The sequence below is a fragment of the Daucus carota genome, chromosome 2 (assembly GCF_001625215.2).
Source record: "Daucus carota subsp. sativus chromosome 2, DH1 v3.0, whole genome shotgun sequence".
In the NCBI taxonomy this organism is placed as follows: Eukaryota; Viridiplantae; Streptophyta; class Magnoliopsida; order Apiales; family Apiaceae; genus Daucus; species Daucus carota.
The window spans coordinates 40711971-40732184 of NC_030382.2; the positions used below are offsets into that span (position 1 = coordinate 40711971).

General features: G+C 32.6%; 2 protein-coding genes across 2 annotated transcripts; one reads left to right on the forward strand and one right to left on the reverse strand.

Annotated features, from left to right (window-relative positions):
* Positions 1-463: 463 nt before the first annotated feature.
* LOC108210148 (3-phosphoinositide-dependent protein kinase 2) lies at positions 464-7409 on the reverse strand. Its single transcript, XM_017381418.2, has 11 exons — positions 6962-7409; positions 4333-4513; positions 4167-4219; positions 3909-4010; positions 3719-3827; positions 3569-3647; positions 3250-3415; positions 2318-2452; positions 2071-2219; positions 1093-1315; positions 464-702 (listed from the first exon to the last, which is right to left on the reverse strand). Exons 1-11 carry the CDS (start codon positions 7115-7117, stop codon positions 619-621), a joined length of 1437 nt encoding a protein of 478 aa, XP_017236907.1. The 5' UTR covers positions 7118-7409; the 3' UTR covers positions 464-618.
* Positions 7410-13443: 6034 nt separating this feature from the next.
* LOC108209697 (SEC12-like protein 1) lies at positions 13444-20181 on the forward strand. The gene is made up of 10 exons (XM_017380748.2): positions 13444-13876; positions 13972-14069; positions 16290-16410; positions 16582-16673; positions 17123-17222; positions 17309-17381; positions 17457-17577; positions 19003-19122; positions 19656-19726; positions 19836-20181. Exons 1-10 carry the CDS (start codon positions 13724-13726, stop codon positions 20030-20032), a joined length of 1146 nt encoding a protein of 381 aa, XP_017236237.1. The 5' UTR covers positions 13444-13723; the 3' UTR covers positions 20033-20181.
* The last annotated feature ends 33 nt before the right edge of the window (positions 20182-20214 follow it).

Sequence of the window (20214 nt, forward strand, 5' to 3'; positions counted from 1 at the left end):
ATGGAGTCTATCATTTTATTGCAGTCCTGGGAACGATCGGAACATATATGCATGCTTCAATGAAAGAGTGGAATCCATAAAACTTAACTCAATATAATTAAATGGATCCTATATCCATCCATAAAATTTAGCTCAATTTAATAGGATCCTATTGTATATGGATCAGATCTGTTTATATTTTTCATGCTCATCCATATCTATTTAAAATAGTCCGGACCAGATCAGGTATCAAATCCATAAACAGGCCTGCATCCCTTTTACTCTGAGAAATGCAGAAGATATATTTTGCAGCAGAATTTACATGAAACAAGGAGTTTCATGGATGGCTAATTTTTTGTCAAAGTTTCATCCCACTTAAATTTGAAAGATTTCTACAGTGTAATAAAAACCAATTTTGCAATCCCACCTGAACAAATCAATATGTACTAAAACCAAACTCGAAATCGACCTTAACAAGGTAAAGTGAGATCTAAAACAGTACCAGTTAATTGAATCATTTTCAATTTCGTAATAAAAATTTCCTTGTGAGATTCCAGTTACATCAGGATCATCTCCATGTTCCTCTCTACAATATTGTTACATGAAAGAATGTGTAACCAAAAAAAACATGAACAGGCTTCACCGATTTTGAAGAGCCTCAATTGCCTTTTTCCACTGAATAGCTCTGTGTTTAGGATCTTCAAATGACATCACCTTTTTCGGCTGCAACATCAAGGTAAGAAACAAAAAGAAAATTGTTAATTTTAGTGCAGCATCAAAGCCTAGTTAATTGAACAAAACACTAGTCCCCAACTCTCGAGTTCCCGATTAATTGTTTACAAAGCAAGAGGATGAATCACTACAGTGCAGAGTAGTATATTACTACAAGTCTAAAGTGACAATGGGAATGCACTTTTATTTATGGCAGCACTAGTTTTAGTTTAAATATGAATAATTCAGCGGACCTAATAAAAGCTTTTGAGCAGAACGTTTATTATATGTGAATACATACTCAAGATATATACACATTATACCAAAAATAATATAAAGTGTATAAAATTTGGGGAACAAGTGCTTCAAAGACCCAAAAAATATCAAGAACAGTGTACTTACAGTCAAGATCTTGAAAGTTGAAGGGGTTGATACTTGGACAGTCATTTCTTTAGGGTTGTCCGACCACACTATATTCCCTTTAACCACTAACTTTGTTGGATCCACGTATATTAACTTGGGCTTGTTCGTGAGGATGAGCTGGACTTTCTTGTTTGTTAGTTTTTGTAGTTTCTTCACCATAGAGATCATGATAACAACTTCATCAGGCTCCAAAAATTGCTGCCTGTTTTTTGACCGATAAAAAGATTATTTTAAAGTTAAAAATACAAAATACCATAGCACAACCGTTTCCAATAAGCACATCATTTGATAAATAAATACAACCCTAATAATTGACGTGACATTGTTAATATGATGAAAGAATAAGCTTCATTAGGGATTGCAAATTGATTTATCATTTATGATGCCCCACAAACATTTGAGGTAATAAAGTAGGTGTCAAATGCAGTTCAACTGAAAGTGTATGAGTCCTGTAATTACAGAAAATAATTCAAAAACATATAAAATTGTAAATTGTTACAGTTTACTGTGTTGAAGGTAGTTTCAACAAAGTAGTTTAAAAAAAACTAAAATTTAATACATCATGACATATCATAATTCCATACACAAAACTATTTGAGAAAAGCATTAATAAAACATCAATAACATAGGAATGTTGCAGATTCCAATATGCAAGATGTTTTAGCTTAGTTTTCACGTTAAACGGCAACATGAAGGAAAATTGATAATGTTGACAACTATTAATTTAATCATCCTTGTATAGAAACTTAATTTAGAAAATATAAGAACTTGATTTTTAGAATACAAGATCAAAACAAGAGACCTGAACACCCGACCAAATAAAGATCTAGTTTAAACAAGAGACCTGAACGCCTGATTAAATGTAGATCTAGTCAGCTCATACCAGGGGCGATTGCAACAAGGTATCAGCATGCATTTAGATGAGTAAAATGCCTATATCAGAATTACAGGAATTACCATTTTGAATCGAAAGAATCAATAGAAGCAATTCTAGTTATAGAAGCCACGGGGACATAATTTTCCTCGGTTTGCTTTCCTGAACTATCACCAACATGTGATGGGTTCCATGAAGAATCCTGAGCATCATTCCCTCCACTGTAATGAACCTACAAAATTATAAAGTTGCTTGAGTTTGAAAGATATAAGCAGCGCATGTTGGTTATTAGAGCAAAATAAAAATGACATGAAGCAGAAGAAAATATACCTTTTGCTTCAAAGCAAGTTTAGGAGGAGTTTGCATCCTTAAATTTTCCCAGACAATTCCATTAAAGAAAGGATGCTTCTTGAGTGAATCATATCCATCAGGTCCTGCACCTGGCCTTCTACTCGGTTCGATATCCTGTGTAATTGATATGCACGTCAAGTTCACAAGTTTTAACAAAGGAGAGTATCAGCACTTCGAACACTACATGATTGCTTCATGTATTGAATTAGCACAGACCTTCAATAATTTTTAACACTGACAAAAAAAAGTTATGATATCAGATATAGATCTTGGATGTGACAAATTCTGCTGCCAAAGATGTCAACAGCTCAAAACTTGCTTAACACTTCTATTTTATGCCTTGGAACACAGAAGAATGCACAGAGCTAGTAGATAGAAAATAAAAGTGATTAAAATAGTTACTGCCACAGATATGCCAGTCAAAGGCATTTATAAGAGACTAACAATGAATACAAATGCAGTGTTGCAACAGATTAGTTTACACAGTATTACAATGCAAAGATTGAAGTCTACAAGTGATAAACAATACTCCCTCTGCCCCCATTTATCTGTCTTGTTTGACTTTTTTATGATCAAATTGACAAAACTTTGAAAATACTTTCTAATGCTATATTTTTTTTCATTGATATAATATTGGAAAACTTCAGTCAAAGATGAGAGTTTTTTTACCTTCAAATATAAACAAGAAAGATAAACTCGGAAGGAGGGAGTACAAGCCACTGTCCAGAAGATACTAGTCTTTGATCCACATAGGGATAGGTCAGTGCAAAAGAATCAACATATATATTGTATTTGAGTTCCGATTGAAATATTATATAAGTAAAACAAAAGATTCTTTCAGAACTAAAGTCAAAAGGTATAGCAGGAGTGCTATTTATTTTAAGTTTACCAGAAAGGCAAGTATAGCTTACCAATAACTGATCAATTAAATCTCTAGATGCATCAGAAAAGTAGTCCGGAAATTTGACATCTCTAGCGATAATTCTCTGGAAAATGAGCCATTCACTAGCATCTTTAAAGGGTGATGTTCCTGAAAGCATTTGGTACAAGGTGCAGCCAAGTGCCCACAGGTCATTTCTGTTCAGGATTAATTGAAAAGGAGACTAATAGTAAATACAACCTCCAACAAAGACGAAATTGTTACTGAAAATGGAAATTTGTAAACTATTGAGTTTTACTCCAATAATTGATCTCTGTAAAGCATTAGGCAACTTTGAGAAAGATGCTCACCCAACAGTAGCAGGGGACGAATTTAATACTTCTGGAGGGACATAAGCTGCTGTCCCAACAAAGGTGCAAGCTTTATCGTCTATACAGAGGAAAAACATATGTTAGGATTCGCTGAAAATACAGTTGCCTTAAGTGGTTCATTGAACTTGCCTGATGCTGCATTTGGAAGGACGGTTATTAGGCTATCCTGCATAGGCTTTACGCTACCAAAGTCCGCAATTTTTATATGGCCATCGGATGTGAGTAATAGGTTCTCCGGCTGCTAATCAATATACTTGTTAGCATTTCTGTTTAAAGGAAATTGTACGCACGCTCACACACACAAATATTGGTAAATTACCTTAATATCACGATGTAACAATCCCAACTTATGTATGTACTCAAGAGCTTCTACTACTTCAGCAGCATAGAAACGAGCTTCATCTTCTGACAAACGACCTTTCTGCACTGACACAAATTCACTATATATTGGACAGTTTCAATAACACTGTTAAAAACAAGATAATTTCAAATCAAGATTTAGCAAAAAAAATTGGATAAGCTTGTAATTTTTGCTACGCAAAACAACATTTTTGACAAATATTGTCTACTGGCTCACCCTAGTTATCTGATCAAAGAGTTCTCCACCCTCACAAGACTCGAGCGCCATGTCTAAAATGGAACAAAATGCAACAATTTTGGTTATAAAACAATATACAGCAATTAAAAGTTCTTATCATATCCAGATTGTTATAATAAAACCAGATAGGACAGAGGGTACCTACATAGAGAAAATGTATCTTGAAATGTGAAATACAACCGAATAATGCCAGGATGATCCAGCTGATCAAGTACTATCCGTTCTAGTTTCACATATGCTGTTTTATTTTCCTTAGTGATAAACTTTTTATCCATGATCTTTAATGCATAGACAATGCCCGTGTCTTTCTTTTTTGCTCGAACAACCTATGGCCGGAAAAATAGTATGATTTTAACACCAGCAAGAACATATAGTGATGTGCTAATAAGAAACTAACAATAATAGTAGATAAGCAGAAACCACTATAGTGAATACATCAGGATTGTTTGATATAAAGGTCTAAGTTACCCGGACTCGGGTATGGGTGTCGGACACGGGTGCAGATCCAAGTGTCAGACCCTTAATTTCTTAAAAATTAGGATTCATGGATATGGATCTGAAATTGGACACGGGTACGGGGATTCAGCATATAACCTTTATATATGTGATATTATATTTATACGTACTTTTTATATATTATAAATATAATAGGGTCTTCTACTAATATAAAGACATATACAAATTGTTTATTTTAAACTTATAGCATAAATCAAAAGAATAGCATGGAAATAGTAATTTATAGGCATCCCTCGCTAAAAACAAGTTGTTGTGAGGCTTTGTAAATCATTTTGAACTATTTTGATGGAAATTGAAGTGTCCGGTTTTCAATTGAAGGATCCGACCCAGATCCCATACCCACACCCATGTCATGTCTGATCGACACGGGTATGAGGGCAAAATTGAAGAGTCCGGGTAACATAGATAAAGGTTATTTCAATACAAATGATGCTTTTTTCCTTCAAATTTATAAATATCTCGAATTATATCTTGGTAAAAATAAAATACATGATTCAGAATTTAGTTTCACAGCTATAGAATAGGGCCTCCAAATAGAAAGAAACATATAGACTATCGCCTAGACCAACACCAGAAAAAGTGAAAACAACAGCAAGGAATACTTGATCCTCAGAGTGGAATTAGCACCATGCAGAAACTTTTGACTCGATGCAAGCTTATCTCAATTATAAAAATACTGACAGTCTGATAATGTTGTAGGTATAAGAAGCTGATACATCAGAGAAATAATTATAGCACATTCCCAATAGATGAACATTTGAATCACTTGTAACATTCGGATACAACATTCAGATTCCATGATATCAGGCAAACTACTTATTTTTTGGCTATCTCTATCTTATCGACAGAGGCTCAACTTTTATTATAAGTTCAGGTACAACTGAAGGTTTTGCTAATATAAATCAATTATTACTTGAGTCCTTTTAGTGAAGAGGTTAATTACCCAACTGTTCTGATCTGTCAAACAAATGGAGTTCAGAGCAAAAGCTCCTTCATAATATATTCACATGCTAATGCAATGTGTGGTGTTATCACAGTATGTTAAATACATTAGATTCTTTCTAAATACCTGTTTTCCTTTTATAAAACATATTGGTGAATAATCTCAGTATCCAACAGATTGGATTCTATATAGATTACTGGTAAGTACAGATATATAACATGATGCAGTCTGCCATAAAAGCACTTAAGTTAAAATCGGCAACCTTAAGTATAGCCTCCATTATGGTGGCAATTAGCTACAGATTTCTAAGTTACCCGGACTCGGGTATGGGTGTCGGACACGGGTGCAGATCAAATTGTCAGACCCTTAATTTCTAAAAAATTAAGATTCATGGATATGGATCCAAAATAGGACACGGGTACGGGGATCTGGCGTATAACCTTTGCATATGTGATATTATATTTATACCTACAGTTTATATATTATAGATTTGTAAATAGGGTCTTCTTCTAATATAAAGACATATACTAATTGTTTTTTTTAAACTTATAGCATAAATCAAAAGTAGCATGGAAATAGTAATTTATACGCATCCCTCGCTAAAAACAATGTGTGAGGCTTTGTAAATCATTTTGAACTATATTGCCGGAATCTGAAGTGTCCAGTTTTCAATTGAAGGATCCGAACTAGATCCCATACTCACACCCATGTCATGTACAATCAAAACCGGAATGAGGGCAAAATTGAAGAGTCCGGATAACATAGACAGTTGCATGTTCCTCCTTTCCTCTATTCCCACAATGAAATGATAGGGTACACACTAACTTCTTAAACCCAAAATCCATACGTTCAATGCTACAGCATCAAGTCACAAGTCACTTTAAATAAGTATTATTCAATGAACAAACCATTTATGGATTGAAAACCTCCAGTAATATTGCCCCATATACCCACCTCAGCACCTACATAAATCTCATAAACCAACAATCTGCGCGCATCTATAACTTCGGAGAGTGAGGCCTACTCAACAGTTAATGAACTTAAATGATCAACATTACAAGAATCACGACATAAAATTCTACACGTAGGCGAAACCACGGCTCACTATGAATCACTAAAGTATCAAAATAAACCAATCTATAGTCTTCCCAAAACCCAGAAACCCCATATGCATTTCACCACATAAATACAGAAAAGACTTAACTTTATTTTAAAACACATACCATTCAATCTCAAAAACAATATTAACACAACAAATGACATAATAAGAATCTAAACTAAATAATGGGTCACGAAAAAGAAGAGATTTTTACACCTTGGAATAAGAACCAACTCCATAGATCTTGCCCAACTCAAAATCGTGGATGGAAAAATTTTCTTGTGGGGCCCTAAATGCAAAGCTTTTAGATCTATTTGGTGGATTGTTGCTCTGAATACTCAGCTTTGACTCTAATTCTTTCTCCATCTGCATCCCTAGCACTTCTCTGTATCTAAATATATACACATACCTGCACACAAAATCTTTAAATGCACCCACACAATACAGCTACCAATTTTCCTAGAAAACCCTAGAAAACCCAGAATAATATGGCACTTAATCATAAATTAAACACATTTTTTTGTGATCTTGAAATTTATTCAACTTTTTATAAAACCCTAAAAACATAAACAAAATAGATGGGGGATTGAAGAGACCATGTGGGTAGATGATGGGTGTGTTTTAAGAACGATCTATAAAATCTTTAAAAAAAAACAATTTAATTAATTTTGTAAATTTATATGATGTGTGTGTATATATTGGCTAAAAAGGGGGAGAACGAAGTGGGGGTGATGGTGACGTTGCTTATGATTAGAAGAAGCTCCCTTACCTTGAAAAAGAATGGGACTCCACTGCTAACTTGCTTTTAGGGTGGGGGGTGCGATTTTTGACTAAAATTGCAAACCAAACTGTATACATGATTTTGTCAATTTTTCAAATTGCAACCGCACCACGAAAAATTAAAATCACATAAATCATATCACGAAAAGGCGGTGCGGTTTATGCGGTTTTATATATTATTATTATTTGTTAAAAATAAATTATAAAATTGTCAATAATTTAATATTTTTAAATAAATATAATATGATAAAAGTGGAGATACAAATTACATGAGCGCATGTCCAGCACAAATTGATCATACAGGACTATGGATACAACTCTTCAAAAGATCCAAATGAGATGTTTTATATAAAGTCCAGTATAAAATGTCATATTTATTCACATTAAATGTTATCAAATAAACTGCATATAATTTAACATATTATGAAAATGATTTCAACAGCACAGATAAGTAAAAACTAAAAATAAACAAGAGTCAGAACATATACATTGTTTTCTTTAACATCCTAAGAATCTAGAACATCATTAGTAATATATATAAAATAAAATTATATTTTTTATATAATATATTAAATGCGGTGCGGTTTTAACCGCGTTTTATAAAATAAAAACCGCAACCCACACCGCACATTGCGGCTTGACAAAATTTCAAACCGCACCCCGTACCACAGAAATTAAAAATCGCGTATCGCAGTGCGGGCGATCTTTGCAGTTAGATGATCACCCATACTTGCTATTAAATCATAGTATTATTTTATATAAATTATTATTTTATCTGTTGGGAGAGTAATTATAGGAGGTTTTCACTCCATTGCAATAAACAATTCATAGTTTACTAATTGGCCCCCCTTATTTGTTTAACAATTTTGATATAAATGAGCATATGTTCTAATATATCTCGAATAAGTCAGAATCGAACCCGAATATTCAGGATAACAGAGGATGGATTCTTCACTTATACTATTCAATCGTGATTTTACTATTTGAAGGAGCACACATTGTTGATGTGATCAGTGACAGTGTCATGGCGTTTTGCGATGGTGCTAAACCAATTATCACTAAATCTATATTAATGTTGTGAATATCATAATCCGAAAAATGTCTTGAATATCATTTATTACCCTTAATATCACAATCATGAAAAATATCTCGAATATCATTTATTAACGCTACATTGTGTAGCATTTTAGATATTCATAAAAAACCTCCATCGTATAACGTGACGCTAGTTTATGTTGCGTTCATGTAGCATTTTGCTAGGATTAAAACAACAAAACACTACTCGATTTAGCGTCTTCTTTTCAAATTGAAAATACTAGATTATATAATGTTAATAACCGATATTTATAGTTATTTTTTCGAAATGTGTGACATTGGGACGCGTTTTGTTAATTTAAGACTTATAAGTGATTAAAGTGTAAGAAAAGAAGTAGAAGTCCTGAAACAAAAATTAGCATTATCAACTTTTTACAAGTGTTTCTGGTTTTTTACACAAACGAGTCAAGAGGGGCTGAAACAAAAGTTAGTATTCTCAACTTATTACAAGTGCTTCTGACTTTTTACACAAACGACTTTAAAAAAATATAGTAGAAGTTGGTTTCTTCTGACTTTTTACACAAACGACTTTAAAAAAATAGAGTAGAAGTTGGCTTCTTGGCAAAAAAGCCAGAAGTCTTGCTTTTGGGGTCATTTCCAGCGATACTAATGATACCAAAAGCGACCAAATAGATGTTTTTTTTTTTTTTTTTGAAACAGACCAAATAGATGTTTATGCTTTAATTTGTGCGCATAAAATGGACTATTATATCCACAAAGATTCAGCTATTAACAAATTGGCTCATCATTTTTCAAGTTTTTTGAGAAATTTTTTTGGATGCATTGATATTTCTTTCACTTCTTCAATACATCAATGACAAGTGTAGAAGAATTGCCAACCTCAGCCTTTGTGAATTACAACAAAATTAAAAAGTATCCCAAAATAACCCTATGACTAGAAACTAGAAATATTATAATATTCATAAAAGAATATTTTTTTGCTAAATATAAAAGAAAATTTTCACAAATACTATTTCTACCTGTCTAAAATATGTTATTTTCACAAATTTAGGTAACAACTAGTGTAAGTATACACTAAATAGGCTCAGATGAGAATGATGTGCACGAGGCAAAGAGGGTGCCACCGCCATGGCTGCAACCGAGTTGCCCCGCCAAGACACGGCTCACTCACTCCAATTCCCCGAGTCAACTCAGAAAAACCCACTTGACTCATCATCATAGCCTTTGGGGCCGTTTGGATAAACTTGTACATATTTCACCATGCTGATCTTCCTTTGCATCGAGATATAAACAATCTCGATGATTAGAGATATGTACATACAGATAACAGAAACACGCAGAGACACGCGAGGGTTGTTAATTATCAGATGTGGAATGAAATCACAGGCTCATCGAATGACTGAAAAATCAATCGATATTGTACAGAGAGGGGTAACTACCCTCGACAACGCCGGCCTCTCTGAAACCTCTTTCGGGTTTTGTTTTTCTGAGTGTTTCTTCATCCCATGCCCTAATTTTCCCCCCAATCTCTGTTTTTATAGTCTGTGTTTTTTGCTTTCGGTTCCCTGTTTGCCCTTATTTTAATACAATCTCTGTCCACCGATTTTTTTTTTTTTTTTGTCATAAACACTTTTACGTGGATGAATTGTACCGAAATACAATATCCGTAAAAACAGAATTCTTTCATTCAAGAAGTTTATCATTTAATCGAAATACATGTAAAAATGTCCCCGCACATTTACAGGGGTGTATTCGATTGGAATTTTAATGGATTATTTTTAATCTATGGATTTTAATGGATTGTATGGGATTTTGATTTTGCGTGGATTATTGATGAAATGTCGCAGAGTTGATAGGATTTAGGTACAATGCTTCAAAATCCCATTGATTTTGGTGGGATTTCAAAAAACTTAAAATACAATGACGAATGCCACAAAATCCATCATTTTATGAAATGAAAAAAAATCAATCAGCATTTGAATACCATCAGATTTTAATGGATTTTAAACAATCTCAATTGAATCCCATCGGATTTTAAAGTATAATTTAAAATCCCAATTGAATACCACCAGATTTTGTAACATAATTTAAAAACCCAATTGAATACTTCGAGATTTTAATGGATTTCACACAATCCCAATCGAATACTCTCGGATTTCATGAATGCAAAAAAATGCTTTAAAATCTCAATCCAATACACACCTCTTAAATAATAAAACATCCAAGTATTAAAATAGAACCAAGTATTTTTTAAGCTACCTTTTACACGCATTTTAAAACTCTTATAAAATATACTTGCATTATATATACATTTTTTAAAAACTTCTGGAAAAAGAGTTTGACGTTTGAATTATTAAAAAAAAGAAAAAATTAAAAATATGCTATGGAACTATACTTTACGAGAGTCTCAAAATGCGTGGAAACAGTGTACGTAAACTTTCCGTGGAACGGAAGGAGTATAATATCACACGTTCTGTTTCGATATATTTATAACATATATAATTTTATAGTGGGAATTTACCAAAATTACCCATTTTCTAACTTTTTTTTGTGATTTTATTATATTCCGAAAATGTTTGCAAACATATTAATTTTTTAAAAAATATTTGTAAAAATACGATCTGCAACCAGATTTAGCTTCGGTTAATTGGCCCAGGGGTTGCAAATATGGTTGCATCTAGTTGTTTGTGGCTGCGAGGAGTTGCATATAATATTTTTGCAAATATTTTCAAAAATTAATATTTCTGCAAAATATTTTAAAAAAATATAATATTTTTACAATAAATATTTTGAACCTCCATATGCATTAGAGGTCGAGGAATTTTTTGTCACATCCCGGATATTTTGACCATCAATGTTAAAGTTTTGTTTGACTATGCTTTCTATTCTCAGCTTTTGGTTTATAAGCAATGAACTAATGATATTCTCATTCTACTTCTAATTTATAAGTAAAATCTGATAATATAAAAATTCTAAATTCTTTTAGTTATTTATTTTGTTTTTGAACAAATGTGATCATAGTCTAGGGCTTAAAGCCCGAATTTTAAATTGTATTCGATTTTAAATTTATAAATATTTATTTGTCTCATAAGTTAAACGTCGGTTTGAAACCATAAAATATAAACTGATTCAAAGTCAGGTGTTAGTTTGAGTTACTTTTTAGTGTCTTATTTTTATAAACTATTTTTTATAAAAATTATTCATAAATAACAAGTTTCTCATAAATCATTTTTTTTATTATTATTTTACCTTTAATAATCAATAAGTTATTAATAAGTCAAAGTATAACTTTTACTTTGACCAATATAGAAAAAGATAGGGAGAGTCATATATGTTGAGAAAATATGAAAAACAATCATTATATAATGAATCGAACATGGAAAGAAAAATGCTAGCTATCTCAAAAAGTTGTCTCAACTTATTTTCTCAAATGACGTGTCCAAAATCTGATTGTCGGCATTCATTCAAATGACAACCCCTTGTATATACATCTATCGCCAAATCACAATTGTCCACTTGTATGTCACATCATTTAATAAAAAATTTTGAGAAAATTTTAGAATTGCAGTACTACCTTTCAAGGAATTAGACTATGATTAGTATATGAGGATATTTATAGAATAATTGTTTGAGAAAAATAATTGTTTGAGAAAAATAGTTTTTTAAACACCTTTGTAAACACATGAAACGAATGAAATGCGTAAATGACGAGACCACATTTAAGTCCGTTTTTATTTATAAACTCTTATTATGTCTACTACATATAATATGCTGATTTAGTAGATACATATATAGGTTAAAGAATTTTAAAATCAACGGGTCACCAGTCACTGATCTTTATTATCTGCCATTCTTCTTAAAAATAGATTTTTGTCATTGCAATTTGACGGGTTTTATAATTTAATGTTTACATAAACTTTTGTTTAAATGTCATCATTTTTTAATGAATCAAATGATCGAAATTGTATTAAAGTATAAACTATGCGTGCCAAACGGAGAGTTGAAACTCTTGCAAATTGTCAAATTGGGTACCGTCATATTTATTAATAATTTATTGCAACTTAGTACATACAGAACAAAAAGTCAAATAACAATAAAATATATGTGATAACATTACGAACAAAAAAAACAATAGACATTGCTGGCATATTATAAAAAACACGTATATAATTATTCAACAAATAATTTTTCTATAATTTAAATATATTTATCCAACTGAATAGTATATATTTTTATATAGAAATTTTATTATCATCAACAACACGTGAAACTTATAATATATAATATATCACAAAAATTTAAATTGTTACTCCCTCCGTCTCTAAAAACGTTTCTCGTTTGAAATGTCGGTACTGTTCATAACATGAGACAAATTACTAATTTATGTTTAATTTATAAGATAAAATATAGTCATGAGTGATCTTGTTGGATTCGTATTGTTGAGTACTTTAATACGGTGAAGGTTTTATATTTAATACTAATATAAAATAAAAAATATTAATAATAAAAAATGTGTATTGGCAAACGTGACGAAGAGAAATGAGAAAAGTATCTAGGGACGGAGAGAGTAGTATTTTTTAAATGTGTAAAATCGTTAAAAACATAGTATATAAAGTTTGTGCCATATATGCGTGTGATAATTTTATGAATTTTGTGTGTTTGGTTTGTGAATGAAAAATGGATCTGGGAAGATTAGAAACTGTGTATGTGATATGTGATGATGGTCTAAATAATCATAAGTAGCAAATCCGAAATTTAAAAATCTTAAACAAATGATTTTTAAAAAAAGTCCTTAAACAAATTAAATAATCAATATCAATAATCAATAATAATAATAAAAAGATAACAAAATAGATGAAGACATAAAAGGGAAGGGGCAAAGAAATCCCCGCCGGGCGGGCGAATAAGAAACCGAATATCCACTTATCCGTAACAAGAGCGTTGACCGTTGACATCTCCTTCTCCTCACCCTCTCTTCTTATTAATATCATCATCGACACACCCACCTGCTCTGATCAACACAACATCAACAAGAACAAGAAGAAGAAGAAAATAAATAAGCGATTCCACTGCTTCTTTTCTTCTTGTTTCATCTCACTTTCTTTTTAATTTTATTATAATTATTCACACATAAATAATAAGATGGAGGGAAAGGTTGGCTGCGCATCGTGGATCCGACGGCCAGAAAACGCCCATCTCGTCGTCTTGGGAACGATGAAGCAACTCACTCATCCCGCCTCCCTTCAAATCTTCTCCTTCGATCCTCTCACTACTTCGCTCTCATCTTCTCCCAAGGTATATATTTCTAATTTTCTTTCGAGTCGGATATACCGAGTATGTTTGGTTCGGTTCGGTTCGTGATAATTAAATTTTGTGTTTTCGTGTGGCAGGCGAGTTATGAATTTGAAAACGGGAGTGAAGCTGTAAATATAGCTGTGCATCCTAGTGGAGACGATTTTGTTGCTTCCACTACTTCTGGAGACTGCATGTATATTTGTTTCTCCTTCGTCTTTACGCTACTTCAATTACTGCTACTACACTGAAATATCGATAAATTAGTAACCTCGTCAGATGAATGGATGATATTTTTGGTGTATTTATGCTTCTTATTTAGTAAAAGAGGAATTATCTTGATGTATAAGTAAAATTTTATTAATCGAGGTTTAGCTGTACTATGCATTATGTGTGTGTGTGTGTGTTTATGCTCGAATACTAGGATAAGTGAACTTACTTGATTGTTACTGACTTCTACTTTGCTTTATTTTAGTTATTATTGTAATCATACACTGTAATTGATTTACTTCTTCAGACTGATGCTTGTTATACGATTGCGTATTTTACTATGAACAAGTGATTTCTTTGATTTCTGATTTGAATTATGCAATTGTCTTAAGTAACATTTTGGTACAACTATAGAGTTAACAAACTATCAAGGAAGTAGGATATATTTAGAAGTTTTGGTAGATAATAAGGTATGGAGGCTTATTCGAGAAAGACAACATACTGTACATGTCTAAGTCTTGACTCTGGATGAATGTAAACTGAACTGTGTACTATATATAGATCCAGGAAACTTGGGAAATAAAATTATAGAATTACTCCGAAACCTAATTACTACCTGCTCGGAACAATACGTCTGTGTAAAATCTCCTACCATCAACTATCTGGTTGTAGGAATATATTCATATATGTACTGACATGTATACAAACTCTGGAATTAAGGGATCTCTAATATGGGTAGGATATGTGTAGTAAAAGTATCTGTATATGTATTAGGGCGGAGCACGGTTCAGATCGGATCGGCGCGGTTTTTGGACAAAACCGCAACCGGAAGTCTTCAGTCTAAAAATCAAAATTCAGAACTGGCAGTTGGTCTCGGTTTTATAAATCTTAGATCGTTTTTTATTGGCTCGTTTTCAGTTTTAAAACCGAAAGAAATAAGGGCCTAGCTAATATATTTAGTAGAGCAGCTGAGCAGGACAATTTTGCAGTCATTCCGCCAAGCAACTTTGTTTTCCACATGACACTTACAACATGATGTTAGCTACATCACAGTATTTGCTGTACATACTGTTCTTAATAGCCTGACTAGTTGATGATATTGTTAAAAATTCTGAACCAAGAAGCTAATACGTGTTTTCCAGATTCAGAGTAATGTGAAAGTTAGTGGTATATATATAATCTTTAATAGAAACTAACAGATTACTTCTAAAGTCCTAAACTTCTAAAAATATATACTCTATCTAAATGATTCAGATCAGTCATGCACTGATTTAACACATTTTACTTACAGTCAGTTATGCCATTATCAGTCCAACCAAAAATGTATTTATTCATTCTAAAGATGTTGATAAATTATAAATAATATTGTTATTTATTTTAATAATTGGATCAATTCGTTTTTTCCGTTCTGTTCCAACCTATAACTGGCCCCTAACAATCAGTTTCAGTTTTAATTTTTCGTTTCATTTCGGTTATTAAAGGTTTTAAGCGTTTTCAGTTACAGGTTTATTCGGTTTTCTACTCAGCCCTAAATTATTTACACATGGAAATATATTTATTGTTGCAAATGCTTACACAACTTTGCATCTTGTGTACTTCTATGGAAATATACCCATACACATGGGTGTAGCTGCAAATTGATGTTAGTGGGATCAAAATAACAGAAGTGCTTTATATGTTTCTAAGTAGGCTTTAACTTTTCGATTAAGTGCATTCAAAATTTGAATATTATCCTACATCTACATCTCTAATATATTTAATTTGATGAAAATGCACATATAATTGCAAGTTCAACAGAGTCGTTGACCCCATTCTGGCCCATATAGATCCTTTCCCCTCTCCATAATGTTAACATCAAAAGAGTAGTTGACTTCATTACGAGTGCTTGTGGGTCTTAACATGTATTTCGGTCAGGATAAAATAATTGTTCAACTTTATAAGTGGACTTGTAAGTTGTAAATACTTGTTTATACCTCTATATGTATTTCTGTTTCACTATCGTTGTAACCATGCATAATGTAGTTGACTTCACTAGATACTCTATAAGGTTATAATAAAATTTAAATGAAGAACCAAAAAACAGATATGATACTTGGACACAATGTCATATACTCTGTGGAAGTATCCATTCTTTTCTAGTATAATCTGCCCTTTAATTATTTATCAAAAGGCTAAAGGGAGGACTGATGTTGCGTGTTGCATACAGGTTGTTTGAGTATTATGGTCAAAAACTGTTGCCAAAAGAATTACATCCCCTTCAAGGTGTAGGTCCACAAAAATGTCTTGCTTTTAGCACTGATGGATCCAAATTTGCTACTGGTGGGGTGGTAAGGACTCATATTAGCTGAAATAAGTCACTTATTTCCAGAAGGAAGTACACATTTACGTACTTTTTTCAGAAATGAGTGACTTATTTCTAGAAAATAAGAAAAGCCAAACAGGCTCATTAATTTTATGTATCAGTTTCTGTATCCTGACTATTTCACTGAATACACAAGGATGGACATCTACGGATTTTCGAGTGGCCAAGTATGCGCATCATTTTAAATGAACCAAAGGCCCACAATTCATTCAATGATATGGACTTCAGGTAGGATATAGAATAAACCTATTAATTTCATTTTTGTTACCTTAAGAGTTTAAGGATTACCTACTAGGAGCCTATGACTGTCTTTAGTCTAATAATACAGGCCCTCCTTATAAATACACACTATACAACATCATTGCGAAGCCTTTTCTGACTTATAAATGCGGTGCCTGACTTTCGCTATCGTTTGAACTAAATTTTATCTATTTTTATAATTTTGCAATGATTACATCATGTTAATGTAAAGATGGAATGTAGTCCAATAGTTATTTCTTATCCACTATATACAAAAAAAATTCTATCAACTTCTTTTAGAATATGAGCTAACTATGCTTTTTTCCTTTTTAATATTGCTGTCCATTGACCTGCTTATAAATAACAGAACTCCGTTCATTCAAAAAAATCATAAAAATAGTAATAAAGATTCAGGTTCTAATTTTCTGTACTTGCAGCCTTGACTCAGAGTTCTTAGCTACAACATCTACTGATGGTTCAGCAAGAATCTGGAAAACAGATGATGGTGTTTTAATAACTTCCTTGACCCGCAATTCTGTATGTTATATTTTAGTATTAAATTCTTACTCTCCCATGCCCCTGCTCTCAGCATTTTGACAAATATATACACCTTCATTCTACAGGATGAAAAGTTTGAACTATGTCGTTTTTCCAAGGATGGTACAAAGCCATTTTTGTTTTGCACCGTTCAGAAGGGTATGTACAAATCTTGATAATAGATTAATAGACCGAGTGTCCATTAGTTCTACTTACTCTGACGTTTTGCAACAGGCTTCAAAGCTGTGACTTCTGTCTGGGACATAAGTAATTGGACCAAAATTGGTCACAAGAGACTGCTGAGAAAACCTGCCTCAATTATGTCTATCAGTTTGGATGGGAAATATCTTGCACAGTAAGTGCTTAGCATTACTATTGGCGTTTGCGAATTTCAGTGTTAGTTTAGGAGCTAATGAGCTATTGCATTGTAAATTAGTTTAGTAATATGTCTTGGTCAACTGGTGTAAAGCTAGGGGTTTGTTCTGTGTCATCTAACAGATTGACATTTCATTACACTATAGATTAGTTTTTCGCGTCTTACTACAACTGTTTTACTTTGCAGATATTTGTGATATACTGTATCCTGTGTCTCTTTTATATAAAAAGCATGTGTTTGCCGGGGCGGATCTATAATAAGGAAATAGGGGGGCCACTAAGTGAAATTTGAATGAATGCTTTTATATTTTTAAATTCTGTGGCAACACTTCTATATATATACGGAACTTTTAATGATGAAAAATTGTCCATTGTTTAGGGGGTGACACACATCCCTGTGCGGCCCTTACTGGATTGTGCCTTGTATGTGTATTATTACAATGTAGTCTAGGGTCACTTTATATTTCTTAGCCAGTTAGTTTGGAATTATAAATGATAGGAACTTTTAATGATGAAAAATTGTCCATTGTTTAGGGGGTGACACACATCCCTGTGCGGCCCTTACTGGATTGTGCCTTGTATGTGTATTAAAATTAAAATTTGTACACATTTAATCTTGTTATACTACGCATAATTAAGTATATTTTTTATTTCGGAAAAATGAGTAAACAAAATGGGTCATATAGATTAGATTTGATAATTTCTGGGTTTTAGGCTATTAATCAAAGGAAGATCATACCTGACTTTAAAAAATGGAAAATTATTACAATGTAGTCTAGGGTCACTTTATATTTCTTAGCCAGTTAGTTTGGAATTATAAATGATAGGATAGTTTCCTTTTAAAGATCAATAATAGGATAAACTTAATTCTTGAAATAGAGGTTCAAGCTTTTAGGAGTCGTCAACTCTGAGCAGATCACAACTTCATAAAGATTTAGGTGTATAAAACATCATATTATAGCTGCTCACATGCATGATTATTCTCTAGTCTTGGCCATGTTATAATGTTTCTCATGTGAGGATGTTCGACCATGTGAACAGTGTTGTAGTCCCATATGTTATTTAAGTAACTATAGTTACCTTTATGTGGGTAAGCTATCAATTGCCAAGTGTCCAACAAACTGAATTTAGCTGTTCAGCTTTCTGCAAATTGTGTATATCGAAGTTGCATAAAGTTGAGCAAATATATCTGGCAAATTAGATTGAGTTGAAATTGTGGGGAACTGTTCTGTACATAGGATATATATTAAGCATTCAATCAATTATTAAAATTTCCAGGTATATGAATCAGATGTTCTAATATATCATTAAGTTTCACTGATGGATGATTATAAACTTGATATATTTATAGATGAGATGATGCATTTGTTTCTACAAACTGAGGCTAACATTTTACTTACTTTAGGGGGAGCAAAGATGGGGATGTTTGTGTAGTTGATGTTAAAAAAATGGAAATTTGTCATTGGAGTAAAAGGCTTCACTCAGGCTCTTCAATTGCATCACTGGATTTCTGCCCCAGTGAAAGGTAAATTATTGGTTGACAAATTAAATTACAATTATAAGTTTGAAGCGTGCATATTCTTATCGTCTAGAATGTGTAGATATTGGTGTTTTTTATTGTCTATTGCACTCTTGCTAGTACCTTTAAGAAATACTACTCTATGTCTGTCCTTCCATATAAGATTCCCATTTGCAGCATTTCAAGTGTTCATATATATTCCACCTTTGTCCCACATGTATAGTTTTGGGAATAGAGCTTATAAGATATACAACCAAGCTTACTAATATAAGTCCTATTTGCAAAATTTTTATTGTAAGAGTTCATTTTTATTCCATCTGTGTCCCACATATAATTTTATGAACAGAAACATGGCTTGAAAAAGGAAATACATATATACTTGAGATACATCATTTCATAGAAGTCAACTCTGGCTTCTTGTGAGCCATTTGGTGGTTCTTTTTTTTTTTGATAATTTTTGGTGGTTCTTTTTTGGTTGATCTCTTGCTTAAATTTTCAGTTGACATCTATTGCTCTGTTGTTTGCATGAACTTTTGCAGAGTTGTGCTGACTACTTCTTCAGAATGGGGAGCTATGGTGACTAAACTATCTGTTCCTGCAGATTGGAAAGGTGCTTCTTCTCACTCTTATATAGTACTTGTGTTTGTGAATGCACACACAATGATTATTTCTTGTTATGTTTAGGATCTAACAATTGTATATATGTTTCTCTCGAGCAGACTGGCAGATATATTTAGTGCTTCTGGGACTATTTTTGGCGTCAGCAGTTGCATTTTACATTTTCTTCGAGAAGTCTGATTCATTTTGGAATTTTCCACTTGGGAAGGATCAAACTACAAGGCCGAAGATCAATACAATTCTGGGTGATCCACAGTCCGAAGATTGGGGAGCCTTTGGACCATTAGATATCATGTAATAGACAATCTTCATATTTTGACGATTTTCTCTAAGAGGTGGGATATGCAACTGGATCAGAATAAGTACAGTTTGAGGTGCTTAGGCAGCCTTTGTTTTGTAGTCTTGTTATTTAACATTAAGGAAATGAAATGTAAGTCTTGTTTTGTAGTCTTCTTATTTAAGTACGTGAATGTGTACTTT

What these genes read in the sequence shown, in the direction of transcription:
- LOC108210148 (XM_017381418.2), bottom strand. Translation starts at nt 7,117, where the DNA reads ATGCAGATGGAGAAAGAATTAGAGTCAAAGCTGAGTATTCAGAGCAAC. An exon ending in CCTTCCAAATGCAGCATCAG is followed by an intron (nt 3,648 to 3,718) that starts GCAAGTTCAATG and finishes TCCTCTGTATAG; the next exon opens with ACGATAAAGCTTGCACCTTT. An exon ending in TCGTCCCCTGCTACTGTTGG is followed by an intron (nt 3,416 to 3,568) that starts GTGAGCATCTTT and finishes AATCCTGAACAG; the next exon opens with AAATGACCTGTGGGCACTTG.
- LOC108209697 (XM_017380748.2), top strand. Translation starts at nt 13,724, where the DNA reads ATGGAGGGAAAGGTTGGCTGCGCATCGTGGATCCGACGGCCAGAAAAC. An exon ending in TTCAATGATATGGACTTCAG is followed by an intron (nt 16,674 to 17,122) that starts GTAGGATATAGA and finishes CTGTACTTGCAG; the next exon opens with CCTTGACTCAGAGTTCTTAG. An exon ending in CTTCCTTGACCCGCAATTCT is followed by an intron (nt 17,223 to 17,308) that starts GTATGTTATATT and finishes TTCATTCTACAG; the next exon opens with GATGAAAAGTTTGAACTATG.